The 20,772-nt window shown below is 37.8% G+C and overlaps 2 protein-coding genes across 4 annotated transcripts in view; one reads left to right on the plus strand and one right to left on the minus strand.

Moving 5' to 3' along the window:
* LOC121728110 (Down syndrome cell adhesion molecule-like protein Dscam2) overlaps positions 1 to 4,795 on the plus strand; it is a 39,520-nt gene extending 34,725 nt beyond the window's left edge. Inside the window, exons 26-31 of the mRNA XM_042116221.1 lie at positions 84 to 261; positions 757 to 874; positions 1,225 to 1,388; positions 2,839 to 2,949; positions 3,673 to 3,750; positions 4,718 to 4,795. Of these exons, the coding sequence (XP_041972155.1) occupies positions 84 to 261; positions 757 to 874; positions 1,225 to 1,388; positions 2,839 to 2,949; positions 3,673 to 3,750; positions 4,718 to 4,746 (678 nt within the window). The 3' untranslated portion in view covers positions 4,747 to 4,795. The remainder of the gene's footprint in view (positions 1 to 83; positions 262 to 756; positions 875 to 1,224; positions 1,389 to 2,838; positions 2,950 to 3,672; positions 3,751 to 4,717) is intronic.
* A 4,078-nt stretch (positions 4,796 to 8,873) lies between these two features.
* The window catches only part of LOC121727687 (protein MTSS 1-like), a 164,655-nt gene continuing 152,756 nt past the window's right edge, over positions 8,874 to 20,772 (minus strand). For 2 of the 3 annotated variants that reach the window (XM_042115654.1, XM_042115653.1), the window contains exons 17-25: positions 19,571 to 19,759; positions 18,113 to 18,219; positions 17,332 to 17,407; positions 16,510 to 16,899; positions 16,137 to 16,262; positions 14,522 to 14,668; positions 13,534 to 13,644; positions 12,273 to 12,400; positions 8,874 to 12,028 (exon numbers count right to left, since the gene is read on the minus strand). In XM_042115654.1, coding sequence (XP_041971588.1) covers positions 11,921 to 12,028; positions 12,273 to 12,400; positions 13,534 to 13,644; positions 14,522 to 14,668; positions 16,137 to 16,262; positions 16,510 to 16,899; positions 17,332 to 17,407; positions 18,113 to 18,219; positions 19,571 to 19,759 — 1,382 coding nt within the window. In that variant the 3' untranslated portion in view covers positions 8,874 to 11,920. The remainder of the gene's footprint in view (positions 12,029 to 12,272; positions 12,401 to 13,533; positions 13,645 to 14,521; positions 14,669 to 16,136; positions 16,263 to 16,509; positions 16,900 to 17,331; positions 17,408 to 18,112; positions 18,220 to 19,570; positions 19,760 to 20,772) is intronic. The other variant, XM_042115655.1, reaches the window with a different exon arrangement.

A 20,772-nucleotide genomic window follows, 5' to 3' on the forward strand; every position in this document is an offset into this window, starting at 1 on the left:
AAAACCGCAGCGGTACATCCACATAGTTTTATGAAATTTGGGTTTATAATTCCCCACTTTACGATATTTCTTGACATTTTCAGTCCCACGCTGACTTGACATGGTCCCTGCCGATGTACGAAGCGACGGGGTACCGGGACAACTCCATCACGATACCCGACCTGGTGCCCGGGACCTGGTACCAGATCAGAGTCACGGCGGCCAACGAGGCGGGCAGTGTTACCACCACTTACAACTACGCCACCAAGAATGAGGATGGCAGTAAGTACCATCGAGGAAGTTGATTCCTATGCAATTGACAGACCAACGTTATTTGGTCGAATATGTCAATTCAATGTTAATTGTGATCTGTCAGCTGGGTTTGACGTAACGTGACCAAACTACTTAGGACCCCGATTTGCATAGGAATCCACTTCTCTGATAGTACCTAGATTTATAGCTAGATTTTTAACTTAGTCTGCCTACTGAAAGCGTGTCAGCATCACACTTGAACTACAAACTGCCTCAAGAAAAACCTTTAAATGAAATATAATTCTTTATATATTTTAGTTAAAATATTAATGAAATAGATTTGGACTTCTAACTTATCAAGCGGTTTTAGCCTAATTGATGATGATGATAGAAACTTTAACTTCTAAATCTTTAACAATAACTTTTCAGTGGAAGACAGATCTACCACTAAGGATAAGGTCGAAAAGTGGTTAAAGTATCAGTTCGTGATAGAACAAAGAATTCAATTCAGTTCAATAATTTCAGGTGAGGTTGGTCCTCCATCAGACTCGTTCGATCTGAACGTGCTGGTGATAATCTTCAGCTCCATACTGTTGGCCATCTGCTTCATCTCCTGTGTCTACATGTTGGTGAAAAGACAGAGGTAAAGTATTCATACCTAATAGCACTATTGAATATCTACCTAATACCAATGTTAATATCCCAGAATTATAGTACAGTCATATTCGCGGCGGAGCAGTGTTGTCATTATCATCACCGAAGTGCATTTAGATCTACGGTGAAGTTAACTGGAAATGCCTTAATTCTTTCCCCATATTTTACGCTAACGTAACTTCATTAAGCATTATTTACATATTTATTTAAAACTTTTTGCACGTTGTTTTACAATTGCGGGCCTAATGCCTCGTGGCATTTTCTTTCAGCCAAACCTTAGGGTGTTGCAGAGATAGTGAGGTAGATGCAAACACTTAGAGGACAATGTTTATCTTCTAGAAACGACCACTTCACCGAGTACCGGGAGTCAATAGCGACGGACAACAAGTCAGATAGCGGCAACCTGACGAGCGCGTCGCACAGCACACTCGCCGCCGCCGCGGGCAAGGACCCGCCCCGCCTCTACAGCGCGCCTGTGCAGATGAGGAATAATTCGAAACACGGTATGAACTGTGTAGTCTACCTGTCTATGCAGTGGAGGGGCGAGACCAACATTCGATGTGGGCATGATATGTTTTGCGAAGCCCCTGATGGATGACGCAAGGGGAAAAAAATTGTTGAGGGAAATAATTTTTGATACTCAAAATATTTATTAAAATTTGAGTATCAACAGTCAACACTCGTAAATCCTAAAAAATCATGGCAAGGGGCGCGAGGCTCTTGTACCGCTAGGGCGTAGACGGTGGTTCACATCGGCCACGCCTTACGCCGCATCTGTGCCTCTGTCTATGTCAGATCGGGGTTCATTATATGTAACTTTGTTAGCTAAAAAATAAAATTGCATCTCCTCTTAAAAAATTGGAATAACAACAAAAGTAAAGTAATGTTACTCAGGAGATTTGCGCAAGGGTAGTTTGCCATATTATATAGTCCGCTAATAACGTGGGCCTAGCATAATACGCATGTTTGGCTAGATTTAAACTAAATAAGACGTATTTAAATCATATTTAAATACTTAAGGCGAGAATAAACCCCAATTTGTTATTCCGTTACTCCCGGTTTACCTAGTTCCAATATAATAACGAAGTGTTAAAAAATATTAGATATAAAGCACAATATTTAAAATACCTTAAACCATAAAAATTTTAATAAAACGTAATACTTTGGCTGTAATTAATTTACAAACTCACCTCCGTTAAGAATCTTTTTCATCGAAATATAAGTATTAACTAGGATAATTATACATTTTATTTGAATAAATTGTTAGTAAATCTATATTAAAATGTCGTTAACCGAACAATTTTGATTCTTAATGTTTATTTCCAAAGATATTTAAAAAAAAAACATGAAAAATAGAGAAGATCCGCCCGAGTTACTACAGTTTTATGCTAAGCTTTTATACGTGGGACAGCCATGCTTCGGCACGAATGGGCCGGCTCGACCGGATAAATACCACGTTCTCACAGAAAACCGGCGTGAAACAGCGCTTGCGCTGTGTTTCGCCGAGTAAGTGAGTTTACCGGAGGCCCAATCCCTTCCCTACCCTCAACTATTCCCTTCCCTTCCCTACCCTCCCCTATTACCCTATTCCCTCTTAAAAGGCCGGCAACGCACTTGCAGCACTTCTGATGCTATGAGTGTCCATGGGCGACGGAAGTTGCTTTCCATCAGGTGACCCGTTTGCTCGTTTGCCCCCTTATTTCATAAAAAAAAGCTAAAATGAATCTTATTGCGATGCGTATACGCTTCGTCTTTGGTTGTGTGCAAGGTTATCGTTTTGGATTGAGATTAATGTTAATATTATCAGTTTACCCTATTATGGATTATCCAACAATATTGGTAAACTAGTAGTTTACAGACGAGATTGAAGCACAATTGACAATTTGGATCGACTAATGACCAATGTGATAAATTTAAACCATAACAGTGTAATCTTGATATCAACATTTCCAGAACTGTACGAGATCAGTCCATACGCGCAATTTGCTATCGGGTTCCGGACGTTCGGTCACACCGACAACCAGGACCTGCCAAACAGACACGTCAAGTCACGATTTGATACAGGTACCACGAAATATAATTATCTATACGGTATAAATAATTATACCGTATAGATAATTGTTGTGTGTGTCGAAAGTGCGTTATTCTGCTGGGTATAAACCCAACAGAATATCGCACTTTCGATTTGTCAGCACCGTACGCATCGTACGCGTCGAACGCATCGCATACTTACACGAAATACGGCGCGTACAGTGCGGATGAATGTGCGAGGTTTTACATATTCATAATATTTTCAAACAACGAATTCTAAGATGCGGCGCGTTCGTGCTGATAAAACCTTCAATAGTATGTGGTTACTAGTTACCACTAGAGCATCTCTTAGCCCGGGCGCGCACTAGCGACCATCGAAAGTATGGTGTGGCCGCAGGTCGCGTTGCGGCCAGGTGCGCGTCTTCTATGGCGGTTTCATACTAAGGTATCTATCTCGATGGCCGCCGCGACCTGGCCGCTAGTGCGCGCCCGGGCTTAGAGAATCGATACACATAGCTTAAAAGCTCTGTTGAAAGATCACGCACATAATATTGTAAACGTAGTTAGACCACGCTGTCACTTTCAGTGTGTTAAAATATTTTTCAGGAGTGCGCAAAGTTCTGAAAGTTCATAAGTATTGGTTTTCAAATGCCCGAGTATTAAGATGGAACAGGCGAAGACCCTTGGTCTATAACGATACAAGTGTAAGTATAGATCATAATATCGCGCAAACTTAACAATTGTTTGTAATTTCAGAAACGAGTTTTCAAATGTGTTCAGAGTCAGAGGACAGCGACAGCGTGTCAAAGTCCACGCTGAAGAGTGTGCCAAGAAGTAAGTATCGTCCAATAGCTATGTCCACACCATAAAGTTAATATACCTAGCGGAATAGAGAAACAAAGGCCTGAGCAAGCGAGATGTCACTATCACTATCAGTAACGCTGCGTGGTAAAAAGAGACGTGTGATACATGACAGCAGCACTCTTTTTTTGACGTCCAGTCGGCACGTGCCGCACGTTGACAATTTAATCTCATAGAAATCATGTTCAATCATGCTTGTGTAAGTGTATACGTACACATATTTTTACACACAGATGAAACCAATTTCGGTTTCGTTTGACAGCTCGAGATTGTTGCTCTATTCCGCTAGGTATATTAACTTTATGGTCCACATTATGCAATTTCATCTTCAATTTTCGTCACCTTCTTTTTATTCAACTTTCGTTTGGCATATTCAATAATTGAATGCGTCAAATTTCACCCGCGTTCAAATAAAAGTGTCATAGCGAGCGCTACGATTTTAACGCGCGTCACGGGCATGCGGCATGCCTCACGTTCGCTGTTGACTGCGCTACAACGCATGCCCTTGATGAACAAAAAAAAGGCACAGTGTCGACAAATCTATAAGAGATCTTTTGGCACGTGGCAAAAATCATAAGAAAATCCAGCTGTACCTACTAAAAGCAAAGCTATATACATAATATTATTGCACGTTGGCTGTTTACTGCGGACTGCCTTCGCGCTACGACGCACGATTATAGTCTGAAAAGGAGTAGTAGCTTTTTTCAAATAATATTATAAATTTTTACCAAATTTTATCAAAATGTGTTCAGTAGCCGCTGAACCGATTTTGATAAAATTTGGTATCTATGTTGATACTTTGAAACCGGAAAAAGGACACAGGATAGTTTTTATGTCAATAAACGTATTTCCGCGCGATAAATAAAATTCGGCACAACATAACTTTGCAGGCTATAGATATATCTAGGTTTTTTATTAGCGAACAACACTATTTTTGCAGATATTTGCCGTACCCCTCACCACAGATAACTGATAAAGAAATAAGACAGGTAACGATCAGAAAGGACCACCACAACAAAAAAGTGTTTTTACAAAACATAAAAAGATTTTTGTTTCAGTATAACTTATTATTATTTACTTACTTAAAAGTATGTATTACCTTTTTAAGGCTGTTAAATCGCTTTTAAAATCTTGTTCATATATATTTTTTTATTTCATTACCTATCTTAATAATTGTCAAACTAAGTATAGGTAGCCTTTAAATTTTTTAAATATGTATCTAAGTATAAATATTTTATTACTATCACAATTTTTATATACCAAAAGGCTAAAATATATTGTCTGGACTCTAATCTCAGTTTGCTATGCGATGTATGTTTTGATATATTTTAATATTATAATGTTTGTAAAAATGTAAAAGATTTAAAACTTTTAGTAAATCAGTTAGTGTTTAACTATTTAATAGTTTTAAACATAAAGTAAGTATATGTTAACTAATTGAGAAACTTCAAAAACTGCCGTTTCATTTGTAAAATACCAGTTAATAATATAGAGTTTAAGGACATTGCCAGTTATCACACTGGCTGTACAGAGGCCCGAGTGTGAGTTTTTGTTTCACATTCGATCGTGAACGAGTTTGGCGTTTACTAAGATTTTATATGGGATTTGTACATCGCCACCTAGCGATGCTCACGGGAGTGAGCCCAGCTCCCATACAAAATCTTAGTGAACGCCAAATTTACGCGTTCACGATCGAATGTCAAACAAAAAACTCACACTCGGCACACTGCCATCACTAAGGGTTGGTTTACACGTATTAAGTTGATAAGTAGTTAACTAAATTTTAACTTAATTTTAAGTTATTTATTGCATGTAAACACAAAATTTAGTAGCAAGTAGCAAGTTAAAATTTAGTTAAGTACTAAACAAGGAAATTAGAAATTTGACTATTTTCTATTATGTTGGCAGGCGGGGCTTGTCACTTGACACATTTCCGGCAGGCACTTCAAATTAAGTTAAAATTTAGTTACTACTTATCTACTTAATACGTGTAAACCAGCCATAAGTGTCGTAAACACACTAGGACGAAAAAACGCGGCCGATTACGCCTGGCAATGTATGTATTTCAAATTGCCAATGACACTTCATGACGTCGCGTCACGCTATTGTATGCGTAGAGCTTTGCAAGCGTTATCATGTCGAACTTCGGCCGCGTATTTTCGGCCTAGTGTGTTTAGTTAGTTTATTCCTGCATCGCGCTATCAAAGTTTTCTGAGCGCGTCAGTATATATTATTATACGACAGCTGAAATGTATCACGTGGGGCTTCGGCCTGACCGAGCATAATACCTCGCTCGGTCGGAAGATCTTTCTTTGGCCACCACGCTTATTCCCACATTGGTGACCCCAACGTGATACATTTCAGCTGTCGTATATATACCGACAAGCTCAGAAAACTTCGATAGCGCGATGCAGGAATGTTAGGCGAATTGTGGGTACCGCCACAGACACTACAAGGGAGACCGCATCAGGCGACACTACGCTGCAGGGGAGCAACGCGACACGGCACAGCCAAATATGAAATTTCATGAGAAAAAGTAACGCGGCAAGCGACTGCGACCAACAGAAATTCTAATAAAGTGGAATTTTCACTTGAAATTCTATCGGTCATAGAATAGAAATATGCTTGTGTAAGTGTATACGTAGTACGTACACATATTTTTACACGCAGAGTGCAGACGTATCAATTTCGGTTTCGTTTGACAGCTCGAGATTGTTGCTCTATTCCGCAAGGTATATCAACTTTATGCTTGCTACAAAGATCGAAAAGTCATCTTAAGCCGCACTACTCAGCAGCGGCTCTTTGCGACAAAATACGTCAGTTCTATGGAAAGTGAAATGTCGCGTCGCTCCGCCACAGTGTAGTGTCGCTTAAAGGTACGCGCACAGTTTGTCGGCGCCTGCCGGGGCAGATCGGGGCTCAGCGCAGCGCAAAATGCGCTATAGCACACTATTGCCGGGCCGGGTCGCGTATTTACAAAGACTATACTATTTGAGTCACGAGTCAGACTCTAATAGATGGTCAGCATATTCACTGAAATAGATAAGCTTTTGTCGACATATTTTCAAACATTACGTACGAACAAAACCTAGTCGAGTAGAGGCTCACCACCATTATACTTGTTTATCGCGAACGCGATTGGTCGGCCGTAACACCTCACAATATACAATATAAGTATTAATATAGAAAAAAATCAAGCAAGTGCTAAAAAACATTAAAGTAACTTCATTGAACATTATTTAGGATTAGGTTGTATATCTGTCTAATCTTTCATCTTATGTTTTGTTGTGTAATGTTATGTGCCATACTAATAAATAAGACTGACTGTTACGAACTACGTTTAAATTGTAAAAATACTACCTAAGCTAATCGTAAATTTGATAAAAATTATTATATTATTTGCGTTTTGTATTTTACATTAGAGGTACCTACGCCAGAATAAATATTATAGTTTTATTATTATTTGTACTCTCAACAAGTGTGTAGTGTGTAGATACTTGTTTGTTACCTATTAAAAGTTCGTTTGTTAATTTATTTTAGTTTTTTTTTGTCACTCAAATAATAATAATTTCCATGTAACTATCCACCTATTTTTAAAGCTAACGATGACGATTTATTTACCATATCGGTATCAAATTGACTAGCATTTGTTGCTGCAATGTTAGAAAGAATTTAGCTAACAAAGTCTAGGAGATTTCGATCATTTTCAGTACTATAATAGATTAGGGTTTCGTTAAGTTTTTGTCAAACAAAAGCTAAGCCAGTTCAGTTTGCGCTTTCACTCTAATGGTATAGCCTTTGTAAATACGCGGCCGGGACGCATCGCATTGACGGATTTTTTAACGCTCACTGTGCCAGGGCGTGCCGGGGCCGGGTCAGCGCGCAATGCATGGACGGATTTCGAGCCGGGGCTTGCCGGGCCGCATCGCATCACATCCGCGCGCCGCTTGCTATAGCACACTGTTGCCGGGGCGCAGCGGGTCTCATTGACGGAAATCCGCCAAGCAAAAATCCACGCCGATGCGCCCCGGCACAGTGTGCGATACGGGCATCCGCTTCCATACATATTGTATGGAGGCGGATTTTTGCGATGCGCCCCGGCACGGCTCGTCTCAGTGTGCTCACTCCTTTATGCGGTCTCGCCTTAAGGGTCAATTCATCTTACATCGCGTGACGCAACGATGCAATGCAATGAATTTTGAAATCAGCCATTCAAAATGGAACTTTATTTATTTCACAAGTTACATATTGCATTCAACACCGCCCTCGGTGTTTATCTGCCTATTGCAATTTTGCATAGCTCATTTTTAAATGCTTCGTCTCGTCACGTTGCAATGTGAACTGATCCCAAAAGTTGGTCAAAAACCCCTAAAGAAAACAACTGTATAAAATTAGTTAAATTGTCGTAGCTATTGAGACTCAATATTTTTATGTAGGATACTTTGTCATTTATAAATATTAATTTATAAATCGTAGCAGATTTTGCTAATATCTGCCAGAAGACTGATTATTCATTTAATTGTTTGATTTCTATACAATTTTATTGTGAAATAAATGTTAGTTAAGATTGTGTTATTTCATTTAATAACCACCCCCTTACAATTCAAGCAGCGTTCAAATATATAAAATCTGCTGTCTTTATCTGTTATGTGAGGTTTACATAATATTATGTCAAACAAAGATAAACAGACTTTTTATTTTATCAAGATATCAACTTTTGTCTGTGTAAACATTTTAGTAGGGTTACAGTAAAACCAAAACATGTATTGTCACAAATATAGAGCCCCCTATAGCAGCTGATCATTTGAATTTATTAATCTGAGACTGTCGAATTATGTCTAAAAAATAATAAAGTAAATTTTTTGACAATAATATAACTGAATAGAATGTCAATAGAAAAGCGTTGAAAGAAACTTAAGTATATAAATTATAATTTATTCTTTCATCTGAGGTCGAATTTCGACCATTGGGACATCTCTAGTACAATTTAATTCATCAAAATATGATAATCAGTCCTCCCTGTCGCAGACCGCAGTCTCAGACACGTCATTTCTGTCGTACCTTTAAGAAATGGTTGCTATAATAAAACAGTCGTACAAGAGACATTCGTTTAATCATACGCAAACTTTACTAAACACATTATAACAATCATCTGAATGCTAGTTCAATATATGTCGATAAATGGACAGTGTGATTACATCAATATACAGTACCCGACCAAAAAGAACGCCCGTCGAATTGCATACATGATATTCGATTATTAGTTTTGTTCGCTATAATATTCTGTTATGTCATAAAATGTTCGCTAACTCATGCCTCGGACCATAAAAGTGACTTGCGGATATACTGTCTCACACGATTAACTGTATAATGTGCATCATCGTCATCATTTAGTGGTTTGCTACACCTGAGTGCATGCTGATGCCAAGAACCGCGCGTTTTATATAAGTTGCCTTGGCCATATGGCAGTACCAATATAAAAAATACTCTGGCAGCGTTTTGCAATCGAGTACCATTATGACAGATATATGCGCGCGATTACGAACATTTATAATTCCATTGGCAAGGTTTCGCAGGGAAGCTTAACTCTTTTTGATCGGGTTCCGCGGCCGTCGGCCAGGTAGACTACAAGCTTTAGATATGTCAGGGAACATCTAAACATTATAAACACACTTAGTCTATTATATCAGTGCATCTAGGACTCGCAGTCGAGGACAGATGAGAGATTTTTAAGCTATGATGACAATATCATGATAAAACATATTGTGTGCGACGTTTCTTCTATGGAAATTATAGTGCAAACTGTTTAGGAAACTAGAATACATCTAGAACACTTTTGAAGTTTCAGATTCGCACTATAATTTAACAAGATACTGATAGTATACATAAATAAACGAGAAAATATATCACAAACGAATTACTTATAGAGCTGCGAATAAAAAGTTAAGCTGCTTGATTCTTAGTTGCCATATTGTCGAGTCGTATATCATTGTAATATTTGCATTAAATTAAAACTGAAACAACTTATTTTCGCCATAAAACTCCCAATTGTGTCCTCAACAGAGCCCAATATACTAAACACCTAAAAGCTAAAATTCGAAAATAATTCAGAAATTCGAGGAACAACTATTATTATTATATTATATTTGCTCTACGCGTAAAAAAATAATAAATAACCGTTAGCCGTCATTTACTCTAACTACGCAATCTATGGTATCAATAAGATATTTTGACAGTTCGAAAAAGATGGCGGACACAAGATGACGCCAATAGATATTAAACATTTATCATTACAAATTTAAACCCATTACAAGACCTATATATCTATTTTAAGACGATTTAGTTTTACATTATACATACTTTAAAAATTACTTTACACAAAGTAGTCTAAAATCTGTAAATAAAATTAATAAAAAAATCAGTATTAAATATTAGAAAGGTCAGTATCAAGCGGACATTAGGTACACACCTTCTAAAAACGTCAGTCACAATAATTAGCATAGTTATAAGACTTGTAGTACAATATTAATAAGTATAACGTGTCTATGACGTCATTTATCCAAAAATGTTTCACATTTTCTACCCACAAAAGCTATACCAAAATTGTATAAAGATGGACATTCATATATTATAATTTTCGGAAGAATTAGTCTTGAAGATAGAAAATAACTTCTTTGTATATATCTACCGGCATACATAGTATGAGAAGTAAGTTCGACAAAACTTCAATCAATAAAGGACTGATATGCTTATTTTTAAAGATATGTTGACACTTAATAAAATCCATTTTTGGCTTTAATTCTACATAAGCATAGTAAATCTTTACACACCACGTACTCGAATGCACAGATGGTTGGATTTCATATTTCATAGACACATAGCAGGCGTGTTTGTTAATAAAAGGGTCAATAAACACTGGAACGCGACGCGTCATCGCACAAGTTTGCAGCTGGAAATATAAACTCTTGCAATGAAACGTGTTTCTTATTGTATGGATAATAAAGTTCAATTAAGAAGGTCTATCTTAGAAATCCGCGCCACGTGGCGTTACATGTCGCAGTGAGCTAACCCCTATTACTTATGTCATAAGAAGTTTCACACAGGCATCACACAATATCCAAGTCATCAGAACATTTTAAAGATTTAACAGCTGCCTACTTCTATCAACATTATGAAATCTTACAATATTTATTAGTGGACAGTAAGCATTTTTTGACGTCGTCATATAACTAATGACATTGTCATTCAGTCGAAAAGAGAACATTTTTCGAAGGATCTATTCGTAACAATCTAAATTAATTAATTGCAAATTGCAATTAAAAATATATATTGATTTAAATACACTGATACCCTCTACGATCATTTTTGGAATAAAATGTGTGAGAGATATCCATTGGAATAATCGGTTTCATCCCGTTATTTTGGCGTAACATCATTGTTTATACATTGATATTATATTTTAATAAATTACAGATATAATATTATCATACCCACTGGAATTTTATTGCTTATATTATTCAAATAAACTTTAAATCGTCTGTCTGATGCCATTGTACAGAAAACAATCGAAACAAAACATTTCATTTTGTATAATATTATTTTAAAGGCATAAATCGAACAATAGCGAATTGAATTTTATTGAATTGCATGATCTAAAGCAATATTCGGTATATTTATTACGACACTGAAATATTATAAGTCAGGATCCAGTCCACGACGATACATCAATCAGGTTGTAAATACAAAACACATTTTTACAATAATAATTATTACATAGCACAATACATACATTTTGAGCGCTGAAGATTGTAAGATTGCGATCAAAAATCTCCGCCAAACCTGCGACTCGTATAGACAACTCATATTTCTGCGTATAACGTATTGACAGTTATGTTCATTGTGATATAAACCAGAACAAACTTACTGCAGCCGTACAACACGTTCTCAACGTATTGATAGCTATAATCAACACAATGTCAACCGAACCCATCGCATTGACAGCAAGAACCAACACGGTAATATGAACTGAGAGCAGCTAGATTCAACATTTTTATAATATTCAATATAATATTGACAGCTGAAGTCATCGTATTGACAGCTGGAATCATGGTATTGACTTTGGCGGTTAAGCTAAGTGCGGTATTCAACGTATTTTGGGTGCGGATCGATCGTTGCAGTATTTGTTGCGTCGCAACGTCGCTCCTCTCTTTATTTGCTCCATTAACGAAGTGTGACAGACTCGTGGGTCGGGCTGTAATAAATAAAATGCTTATAATGTGAGAATAATAGTCCGTTTGCGCGCATAAATCGTTTGCGTCGGTGCCATGAGATTCATTTCTAAATAATATAATATTGAATTGAGACTTTAATGTGTGAGACATCACACAAGTTAGACAAAATCTATGCAATTTAAAAATGCTCACGGTGTCTACGCGTCACATTGCATTGGGAGTTAACCCTTACACGTTGCGTGCACATTGCGTGCGCGTACGTACCTGTGCGTGCGCGTTGATGAGATCTCGCACGGAGGCGGCGCGCGCGGTCGCCAACTGCCGGCGCTGCTGTTGGAGAGTCGCCGACAACTTGTCGAGGAAAGCCGCTTGAGCCGCCGCTGGGCCAGTTGCTGTAACACGAAATTATAGTTGAGAAACTTTATGAAAATGTAGTCCCAAGTGGACCAGCAGAAAGGTTGTTTTTTTTCGAAAGCATGCATTTTAAATACAGGTGCAATTTAAACCTTCCTGTCCAATTTTTTTCCAGGGTTTAGGTATCATTAGGAGAATCCATTTAACCAAAAAAAAATTGGGTGTTATATTTTTTTATTAACATTTTTTATCCCATTTAAAATCGTTGCAGAACGGTCACTTGCGGCGCGAGGGAATGAGAGGGGGTAACGCGGGGAGAGGCGCACGCGCGGGCACAATATACATAACTACCAGTACTTCGACTGCTTAGAGACGAACGTGTATTAATGCCTGTCATTTCTTTCGGGTTTCGTCAGGATAAGTTAAGGGCTGGCGCGCTGGCTGATATAATTTATTTTTAAAATGAAGATTTTGAAATTGAATTCTGACAGTTTTCTATGCATGTGCCAAAATATAAACAACAACTAAATTTGTAGGTAACGACCCTAGCAGAGTAGACAGAATTATAGAGTATGCCGACTTAGAACTGATGTTGAAATTTTTAAATTTGACGTAAATCGTCGCTAGGGTTGTTAACTTGTTACCTACGAATTTAAAACTATATATATGACATATTCGCTGGACGTGTTCCTCTTTGGTCGTATTGTTGTTTGTGTTTTGGCACATATGCGATTAAAATTGTCAGAATCCAATTTTGAAATCTTTATTTTAAATATTTAAAAATAAATTATATCAGCCAGCGCGAGGCATATTCCGTTCATAATCCTAGTGAAACCCGACGAATTTGACAGATATTGAAACCTGTCCGTTTCTTTGCAGTCGAACTACTGGTCGTTATGTCTATTGTGACCCTAGCGACGAAAATATATGTATTTTTATTTTTAACAAGGATCAATATATCAAAATTTGGCAGGAATTGCACCCTGTACATCTTTGGCACGCTCTAAGCTACTAGAGTCTTCAAAGGTATTCTTGGTCGCAAAAGCAATTAGGTTAAATAACATTTCTTGGCATACTTAAAAGCAAAATGTACAATTCCTAAGTATACATTTATTAAGTATATTCGAACAAACAAACTGTCATTACTACTTAAAAAATGAAAATTACTTACTTTTTGGCTTGGGCGGATCAGCGGGTGTGATAGTCGAAATGGTTCTTCGGTTAGTGCGAGGCGACAACTGTGGCGCAAGTTTGGCGCTCAGACTAGCGATGAGACCGCCATCTAAAAATATTTTTTCATTTTAAAAATGAGTATGCTGGAGTCCATAATATATCAGTCATCAAAATCACAAGAATAAGCAACACGGTCGCGGCAGACGGCTTGGCGTATGTACAGTAGGCTACTTGACCTATATTCAATTTCATTGAACAAATACATATTTCTAGTAGAACTTGGCCTAGGAAACCGTATTTCACCATTTTCATCAAATAAAAGCATATGATTGATAAATAAAGTCGATTTGAAAATATGATTTTATGAAAATAGGATTTGTACTGACGAAAACGCTTTTGCGGTACTTCCGAATTGGATGTGACGTCATTCTATTCGTAATTTAATATCTTTTATTTATCGCGCTCGTTATATGTAAGTTTATTTGTACATAAATAATAAAAATAAGCCTAGAAAGATTTTTAAAATATATTTTCTTGAATAATTCAAATAAAACATCAGTTTTATAAATTATCTCCATTTATTGTAGACGGGAAATGAAATGGCCAAAACTTTTCTCCAAAAGTTTTCAACATTACAAATGATTTCTAATTTCTTTTTTAATTCTTTTATAATTTTTGGGCACTTAAAGACGCGTACATTTAGCATATAAAAAAATGTTCAATAAAGAGAGCTTAAAATACAAAACGTATGACGTCACACTATGGCGGACTGTGTTTTCGGCGCCATATAAATAAGGCATATTTTTCAATTAACATTTTTATGGGTTTCTACTGTGTAAAATATTAAAATATTAGTTTTTAATGAATTATTATGAAGCGATTAGCATGAAGAAAAAAATGAGGTCAAGTAGCCTGTTGGCGGCGTACTTGTTGTCTTGTAGTTTGTAGCCGCTAGTGTTGTTCTACACACAGTAAACTACACTTACGTTCTATCCGTGGTCGCTCGGCGCTGTGCGAGCGCGGCGTGGAGGCGGCGCGGCGGGTGGCGAGCGGGCTGGCGGGCGCGGGCGCGGCAGACGGCATGGCGTATATACAGTTGGCGGCGTACTTTTTTTCTTGTTGTAGTTTGAAGCCTAGAAGGAAATGAAATCAAAAAATAAATATTTTATTTTAAAAATTTTTGGACATGTCAGGTTATTCTGCGTCTTCTCCATTTTATTTATGGCTCCTTTGTGTTAGAGTTGGTTTTTCGTCATTTCGATTGACGTCATACATTCAGTGCCTATGACAGTTGACACGAACATTATTAGTAATGTAGGCGAATGGCGATTCAGGTACCTACAAATCTGCAGCCATCGCAACTAGGCATGTTGTTATAACGTTTCCACAGGTGATAACAATGATATTTTTGTTTACAAGTAAAAGATACAGCTAGCGATAGTTTATTCGACATATTTTCTACTTAGCAACCTAACTGTAATAAGTATTTGAATTTAACCAATTCAATGCGGCGCACCTTTTTGAAGACTTTCAGTCGTGGCGGCATACAATTTTCCCGTGATACGTGAGCCGTGTCATACGCCATAGAAGTAGATGACACGGCTACCGTGTCATCCGCCACGTTCAAAAAGCTTTATGGTTTTTTTTTTGTTTTTACGCTTGTATTAACTTAATTTATTTAATTGAACCCAAACCATTGTTGTTGACGGAAGGCTTCGTTGTTTTAAGTTGATTTCGAGTAGTTTTACTAAGTGTAAACCTGAAAATGGCAGGTAAGCGATTTTTTTATTCAGATGTTGCAAACCTTTTGTAGGTTTCAAAGTTAGAAAAATGAGTACCTACTTATATTAAATAGATCTGGGTTTCCAAAGTAAATAATACGTTCGTTAATAAATTTAAAGAAGTTCGTAGTTAATATTTTTTATCCGACTTCCAAAAAAGAGGAGCTTATACGTTTGGCTGTGGATATTTTTTTTATGTGTGTTCAACGATTACTCCGCCGTTTGTTAACGGATTTTAAAAATTTTTCTTTTGTTGTATAGGGTATTTGTTCCGATTGATCCGGTTCCGAGTTGGTACCATGTTCACAAAAGTGGTGATCTGATGATGGGAACCATGAGGACTCCCAATATTACTTCTTTATTTTCTTAAAAGTTTACTACTAAAAAGCCGCACATTGTCCGAATTTAATATCAGAAAAAGTCAGACGCTCATATATTTTGACACGTCAGAATTCTGATAGTATGTGGGGTCCAGAACAAAATGTATGAACAGAGTACGTTCCGGTGGGCGTCTGAATTTTAGTGATCAGAAATTTTGGATAATGTACGGTGGCTAAAAAAGGAGACAGCACCTACTTTTTTCAATTCACAGAATATTCAGAGAGGAAGTCTATAAGCTTGTTTTACGTAGAAAATTTCGACGGTTTTGTTTGGAGCAGAACCTTCTAAAGTGAAATTTGAGGGAGATACAATCGCTTTTTAAATGACACGGCTCCCGTGTCATACGCCACACGTTAAAAACGCGTATGACACGGCTCCCGTGTGATCCGCACTGAATCGGTTAATTACATGAAAAATAAACAGAGCCTCAAATGTTTACCTGTCTGTCCGTAATGCGAGTCGTTGGAGACCCTGGGGCCAAAGCTTGAGAACGAATTATTGTCTCCGTAGCTGGGTGTCGATGGGCTTGAGCCTTGCGGGGAACCTTTACATTCGCCGTATATGCCTGAAAATAGAGACAAATATAAATGTGTGTTAAGTAAAGGTCATGTATAATACGCACGATAGTACGCTAAATAAATTAAGCGCACTGTTTATGCTTTTACTAAATTTTTTGTCTGAAAAAGTCTCAAAATCAGTAGTAACACGACACGGATGTATCGCAAATAGACTAAATTCGACGTAGTTTTTTTTTTAATGTGATATTGTTAATCTATACATTAAAAAGTATAAGTAGCTAAAATACATCTTACCCGTAGCACCATATAAGTCGGAATTCGAGCTGTTGAGACTATTCTTCCTGCCGTAGATAGAATTATCTACGTACGCCATAATCCTGTGTCCCGTCTGTCCGTATATGGGATTCAAATTCCCAGTGCTATTCAGACTCGTATTTGACGAGAACGTGCTCTTGGCTTGTTGGAATGTGCTCAGTTGGTTCGGGCTTTGGGACATCGGAGTTTTGGGCGTTTGGGAGTTGTTTTGGTTGGCATGGCTGGTTTGGTTGGCTTGGCCAGTCTGGTTGGCTGGGCTAGTGTTGGCTTGGTTCTGCAGCTGCCTGCGCACGAGTCCGGGCGAGGCGGGCATGTGTTTCAGCTCGGTGAGCTGTTTCACTGTCTCCGCTACGTTTATACTTGGATGCGCTGAAAATTAAAAAGTACTATCAGAGAAGTTGATTCCTATGCAAATCGGGGACCTAAGTAATTTGGTTGCGTTACGTCAAACCCAGCTGACAGGATCACAATTAACATTGAATTGACATATTCGACCAAATAACGTTGGTCTGTCAATTGCATAGGAATCAACTTCCTCGATGGTACATTAATTTCTGGATGTTTCAAAACATTTTTATTACTTTCAACTTTTACAGTTTCCTCGTACTACAAGAATTTTTTTCGCTTGATCTGTCTGTCGGTCCGCTATAAAAACATCTATGACTTTGGACTATCATAGTTTAAAAATTTAATTAAAAGTAAAGGATCTCCAAAAGACATCAGTAACAGTATTTTTTATCCTTTCATAGGACAAATGTGGCTTCTTTAATACAAAACAAAGGTTGATATAAAATATTTTACCGGCATTGGAGTCGTTATCAGGCTGCAACAGAAAAGCCGGCGGCGGCGGCAGGTTGTCTGTGTCTGAGGTGTTCATCTGAGGATATAAAGTGTATTTTGATCAGAACAAAAAAGACGGGTTGCACTCCGGGAGTGCCGGCAGAAGTGAAAACTTGATTATTAACATTGTGCATTATTTTTTTAACCCATTTTTTATGAAAATCGATTTTTTAATTAATCGAAACCCTTACAATCGATTACATTTTAACACATTTTTATGGAAATCTATTTTTAAAAAATCGTTTTTTTTAATTAATCGAAACCCTTACAATCGATTAAAAAATATCAAAAGTAAAAAAAACAATCGATTGTTCGATTAATCGATTTCGATGTTACAACACTACTCTCCAACCGTCTTACGGTTTTTCGATCAGCACGAGAATCTGACGCGAGTTTCACAGTTTTTACCCATCCCACAAAAGTGCTCAACGCCACTAAAGAAGTTTTCACTTCAAAAACAGCTGAGTAGCATGTATTAAAACAATAACTTAATGCCATACTTTGAAAAAAGAACACGATAAAAATCGAATTCCGGCTGTTTTTGTTCCAACTAATCTCCGAAATGGCTGGACCGATTTTGACGGGACTTTTATTGGCAGATAGCAGATGTAATAAGGTGTAACTTAGGCTACTTTTTAACCGACTTCCAAAAAGGAGGAGAATATTTTTTTACCTATGTATTTTACATTTTGTTGACGCCGGCGAAGTCGCGGGTAACAGCTAGTAATTAATATTATTCTACCTGAGAGTACTGCGGTCGTTGCGGTCGCGATATAGACGAGGAGCGCCGCACCGGCGGCGGCGGCTTGCCCCCCGAGCTCGACGACCCGCGACGCGACCACGCCGACGCTGGAACAGTGTGAACCATCCTTTATGTTACGTCATCGTTAACATATTATCATCGTGATCATCACTGAGTAACTTTGTTGTATCTATAATAATACTCATCTTGATAATGGTTAGTTATATCATTATTTGTAGTTTGACTTTCATTTAATATTTTGTTTGCATGCGCAATGCGAAATATACGCCCGACCAGGTGGTGTGGTTGTCGTGTGGTTGTGGTACGTGTGAGTTGGCCCTTAGACAAAATATTTACATTATTACCTAAAATCAATTTGTGGTAATAGGTAGCTTGCTTTGTTTTTCAAAGTAACAGATAGACAAGCAATAAGCGTACCTTGTTATATGCTGTGTAAATATTATTATCAGTAAGGGAGCAGTAAATTATTTGCTTAATTTAATATTAAGTGTAGTAGGGTTGAATTGAAATAGTATCTGCTCCCTTACTGATAATAATATTTACACAGCATATAACAACGTACGCTTATTGCTTGTCTATCTGTTACTTTGAAAAACAAAGCAAGCCACCTATTACCACAAATTGAATTTAGGTAATAATGTAAATATTTTGTCTAAGGGCCAACTCACACGTACCACAACCACACGACAACCACACCACGTGGTCGGGCGTATATTTCGCATTATAAATGAACTAGACCATTCACACGTATCACATCATTGCAGTCGTTGTCGACCACTGTGTGATACGACCACATCGCAACCACAACGTTGCGTCGATGCAATGACAGTGCGCGCACGCCACCCGCGCTCTTCCCCCCCTCCATTTCATTGACTTTCGTACGTAACCACATCGCAACCATTGGCGACAACGCAACCACGTCGGCATTTTGTCGGTACCACAACGCAACTACAAAAAGCTGCAGCGACACCATTTACACGTAACCACTGCTCGACGACATTTTGTCGTTGCGATGTGGTGTGGTTGTGGTACGTGTGGGTTGGCCCTAAGTAATGTATACTTACCATAAAGTTAATATACCTAGCGGAATAGATAAAACAAAGGCCTGAGCAAGCGAGATATCACTATCAGTAACACTTCGTGGTAAAAAGAGACGTGTGATACATGACAGCAGCACTCTTTTCTTGACAATTTAATCTCGTAGAATTCATGTTCAATCATGCTTGTGTAAGTGTATACGTACACACATTTTTCACACAGATGAAAACCAATTTCGGTTACGTTTGACAGCTCGAGATTGTTGCTCTATTCCGCTAGGTATATTAACTTTATGATACTTACACAACATTTCACAGACACGTCATAGTACTACATACTTACATAACATTTCATAGTCTCACAAAATACGCAAAAAAATTTACAAACCATGCAACTCACCAGACATAGACAGCGGCCGCCTTTTGGGCACCGCTGGCTTTTTCCCGATGGTCGCGTACGCCGGGGCCTCTGTGGCCTCGTCTAACGACCTCACTGCCTCCTCCAGACTGCCCAGTGATATGGAAAAGGTCTCTCTAGCCGCGGCCACGGAGTCGCTATCCCGCCTCAGTGTCACAATCTCCGAGGCAACTACAGTGCGCAAAACATAACGTGCAAAGCGTGAAATAAAAATAAAAAATAGAGGCTGGTTTTTGAGGGGACAAAAGTCCCCAATTTAATCGTCCTAATATTGGCTTTATCATTATGGGACAAGTTATTCTTATGAGTTATGTAAAATGAATAGATAAAAATATTGCACTAACATGCTGGGCTGAATAAAACAAAACTCAGTAATCATTGTTACTAAATATAAAACAAAAAATTGGCAAAATTAAAAGTCTTTCAAACGCATTCAATATACATATTTTTTCAACAAATTTCAAAGCACATCAACATCAATGCACATAAAATATCTTTGTCAATCTAAGATCAACAGCACGGAATATATAACACTAAAGGACCATTATAGCAAGTAAGTTTCATTGAAACTGCTGTCGCCAAACTCACACAGTAACATTTTACGCACACAAAAGAAATAACCAATCACAAGAGATTTCTTTTTTAAATACAATGTCGTAAAAACAACCTTAACCCTTTGGAAATAAAGAAGAATTTAAATTTAGCAATACCGGCTCCGACTACCGAGTTCAGTTATTCAACTTATATAAGACTTAAAGTTGTACGCAATTTTACACCTTACGTGAACTAACGTAAGGTTTAAATCCGTACTCACGAATTTCCTTTTGCGTGCGAGTTAAGTTATGTCCAGCTGGACATAACTATGGCACGCGGGCCACGCCCATATGCCCTTTCCGCTAGTGTTATATATTCCGTGATCAACAGCTACACACCTACAAGGATCTTTTGGAACTTGTATGACATTGATACGAGGCAATCTTTGCAAAACAGCTTTCCCTCAAAAAACGCCAGCGTTAGTTCTGACTTCGGCTACATGCAGATATATTTGGATGACAATGAGCAAGTTTTTGGAACAGCTGTTTGCCAAGTTTCACAAGATGGCAGACTTACTTTTTGTACAAAATGGCGGCGTCAGCTAAAAGATCTTTTAAGTACAGTACTACAAAAAGATCTTTAAAGTTTCT

Source organism: Aricia agestis, chromosome 6 (genome assembly GCF_905147365.1).
Source record: "Aricia agestis chromosome 6, ilAriAges1.1, whole genome shotgun sequence".
Classification (NCBI taxonomy): domain Eukaryota; kingdom Metazoa; phylum Arthropoda; class Insecta; order Lepidoptera; family Lycaenidae; genus Aricia; species Aricia agestis.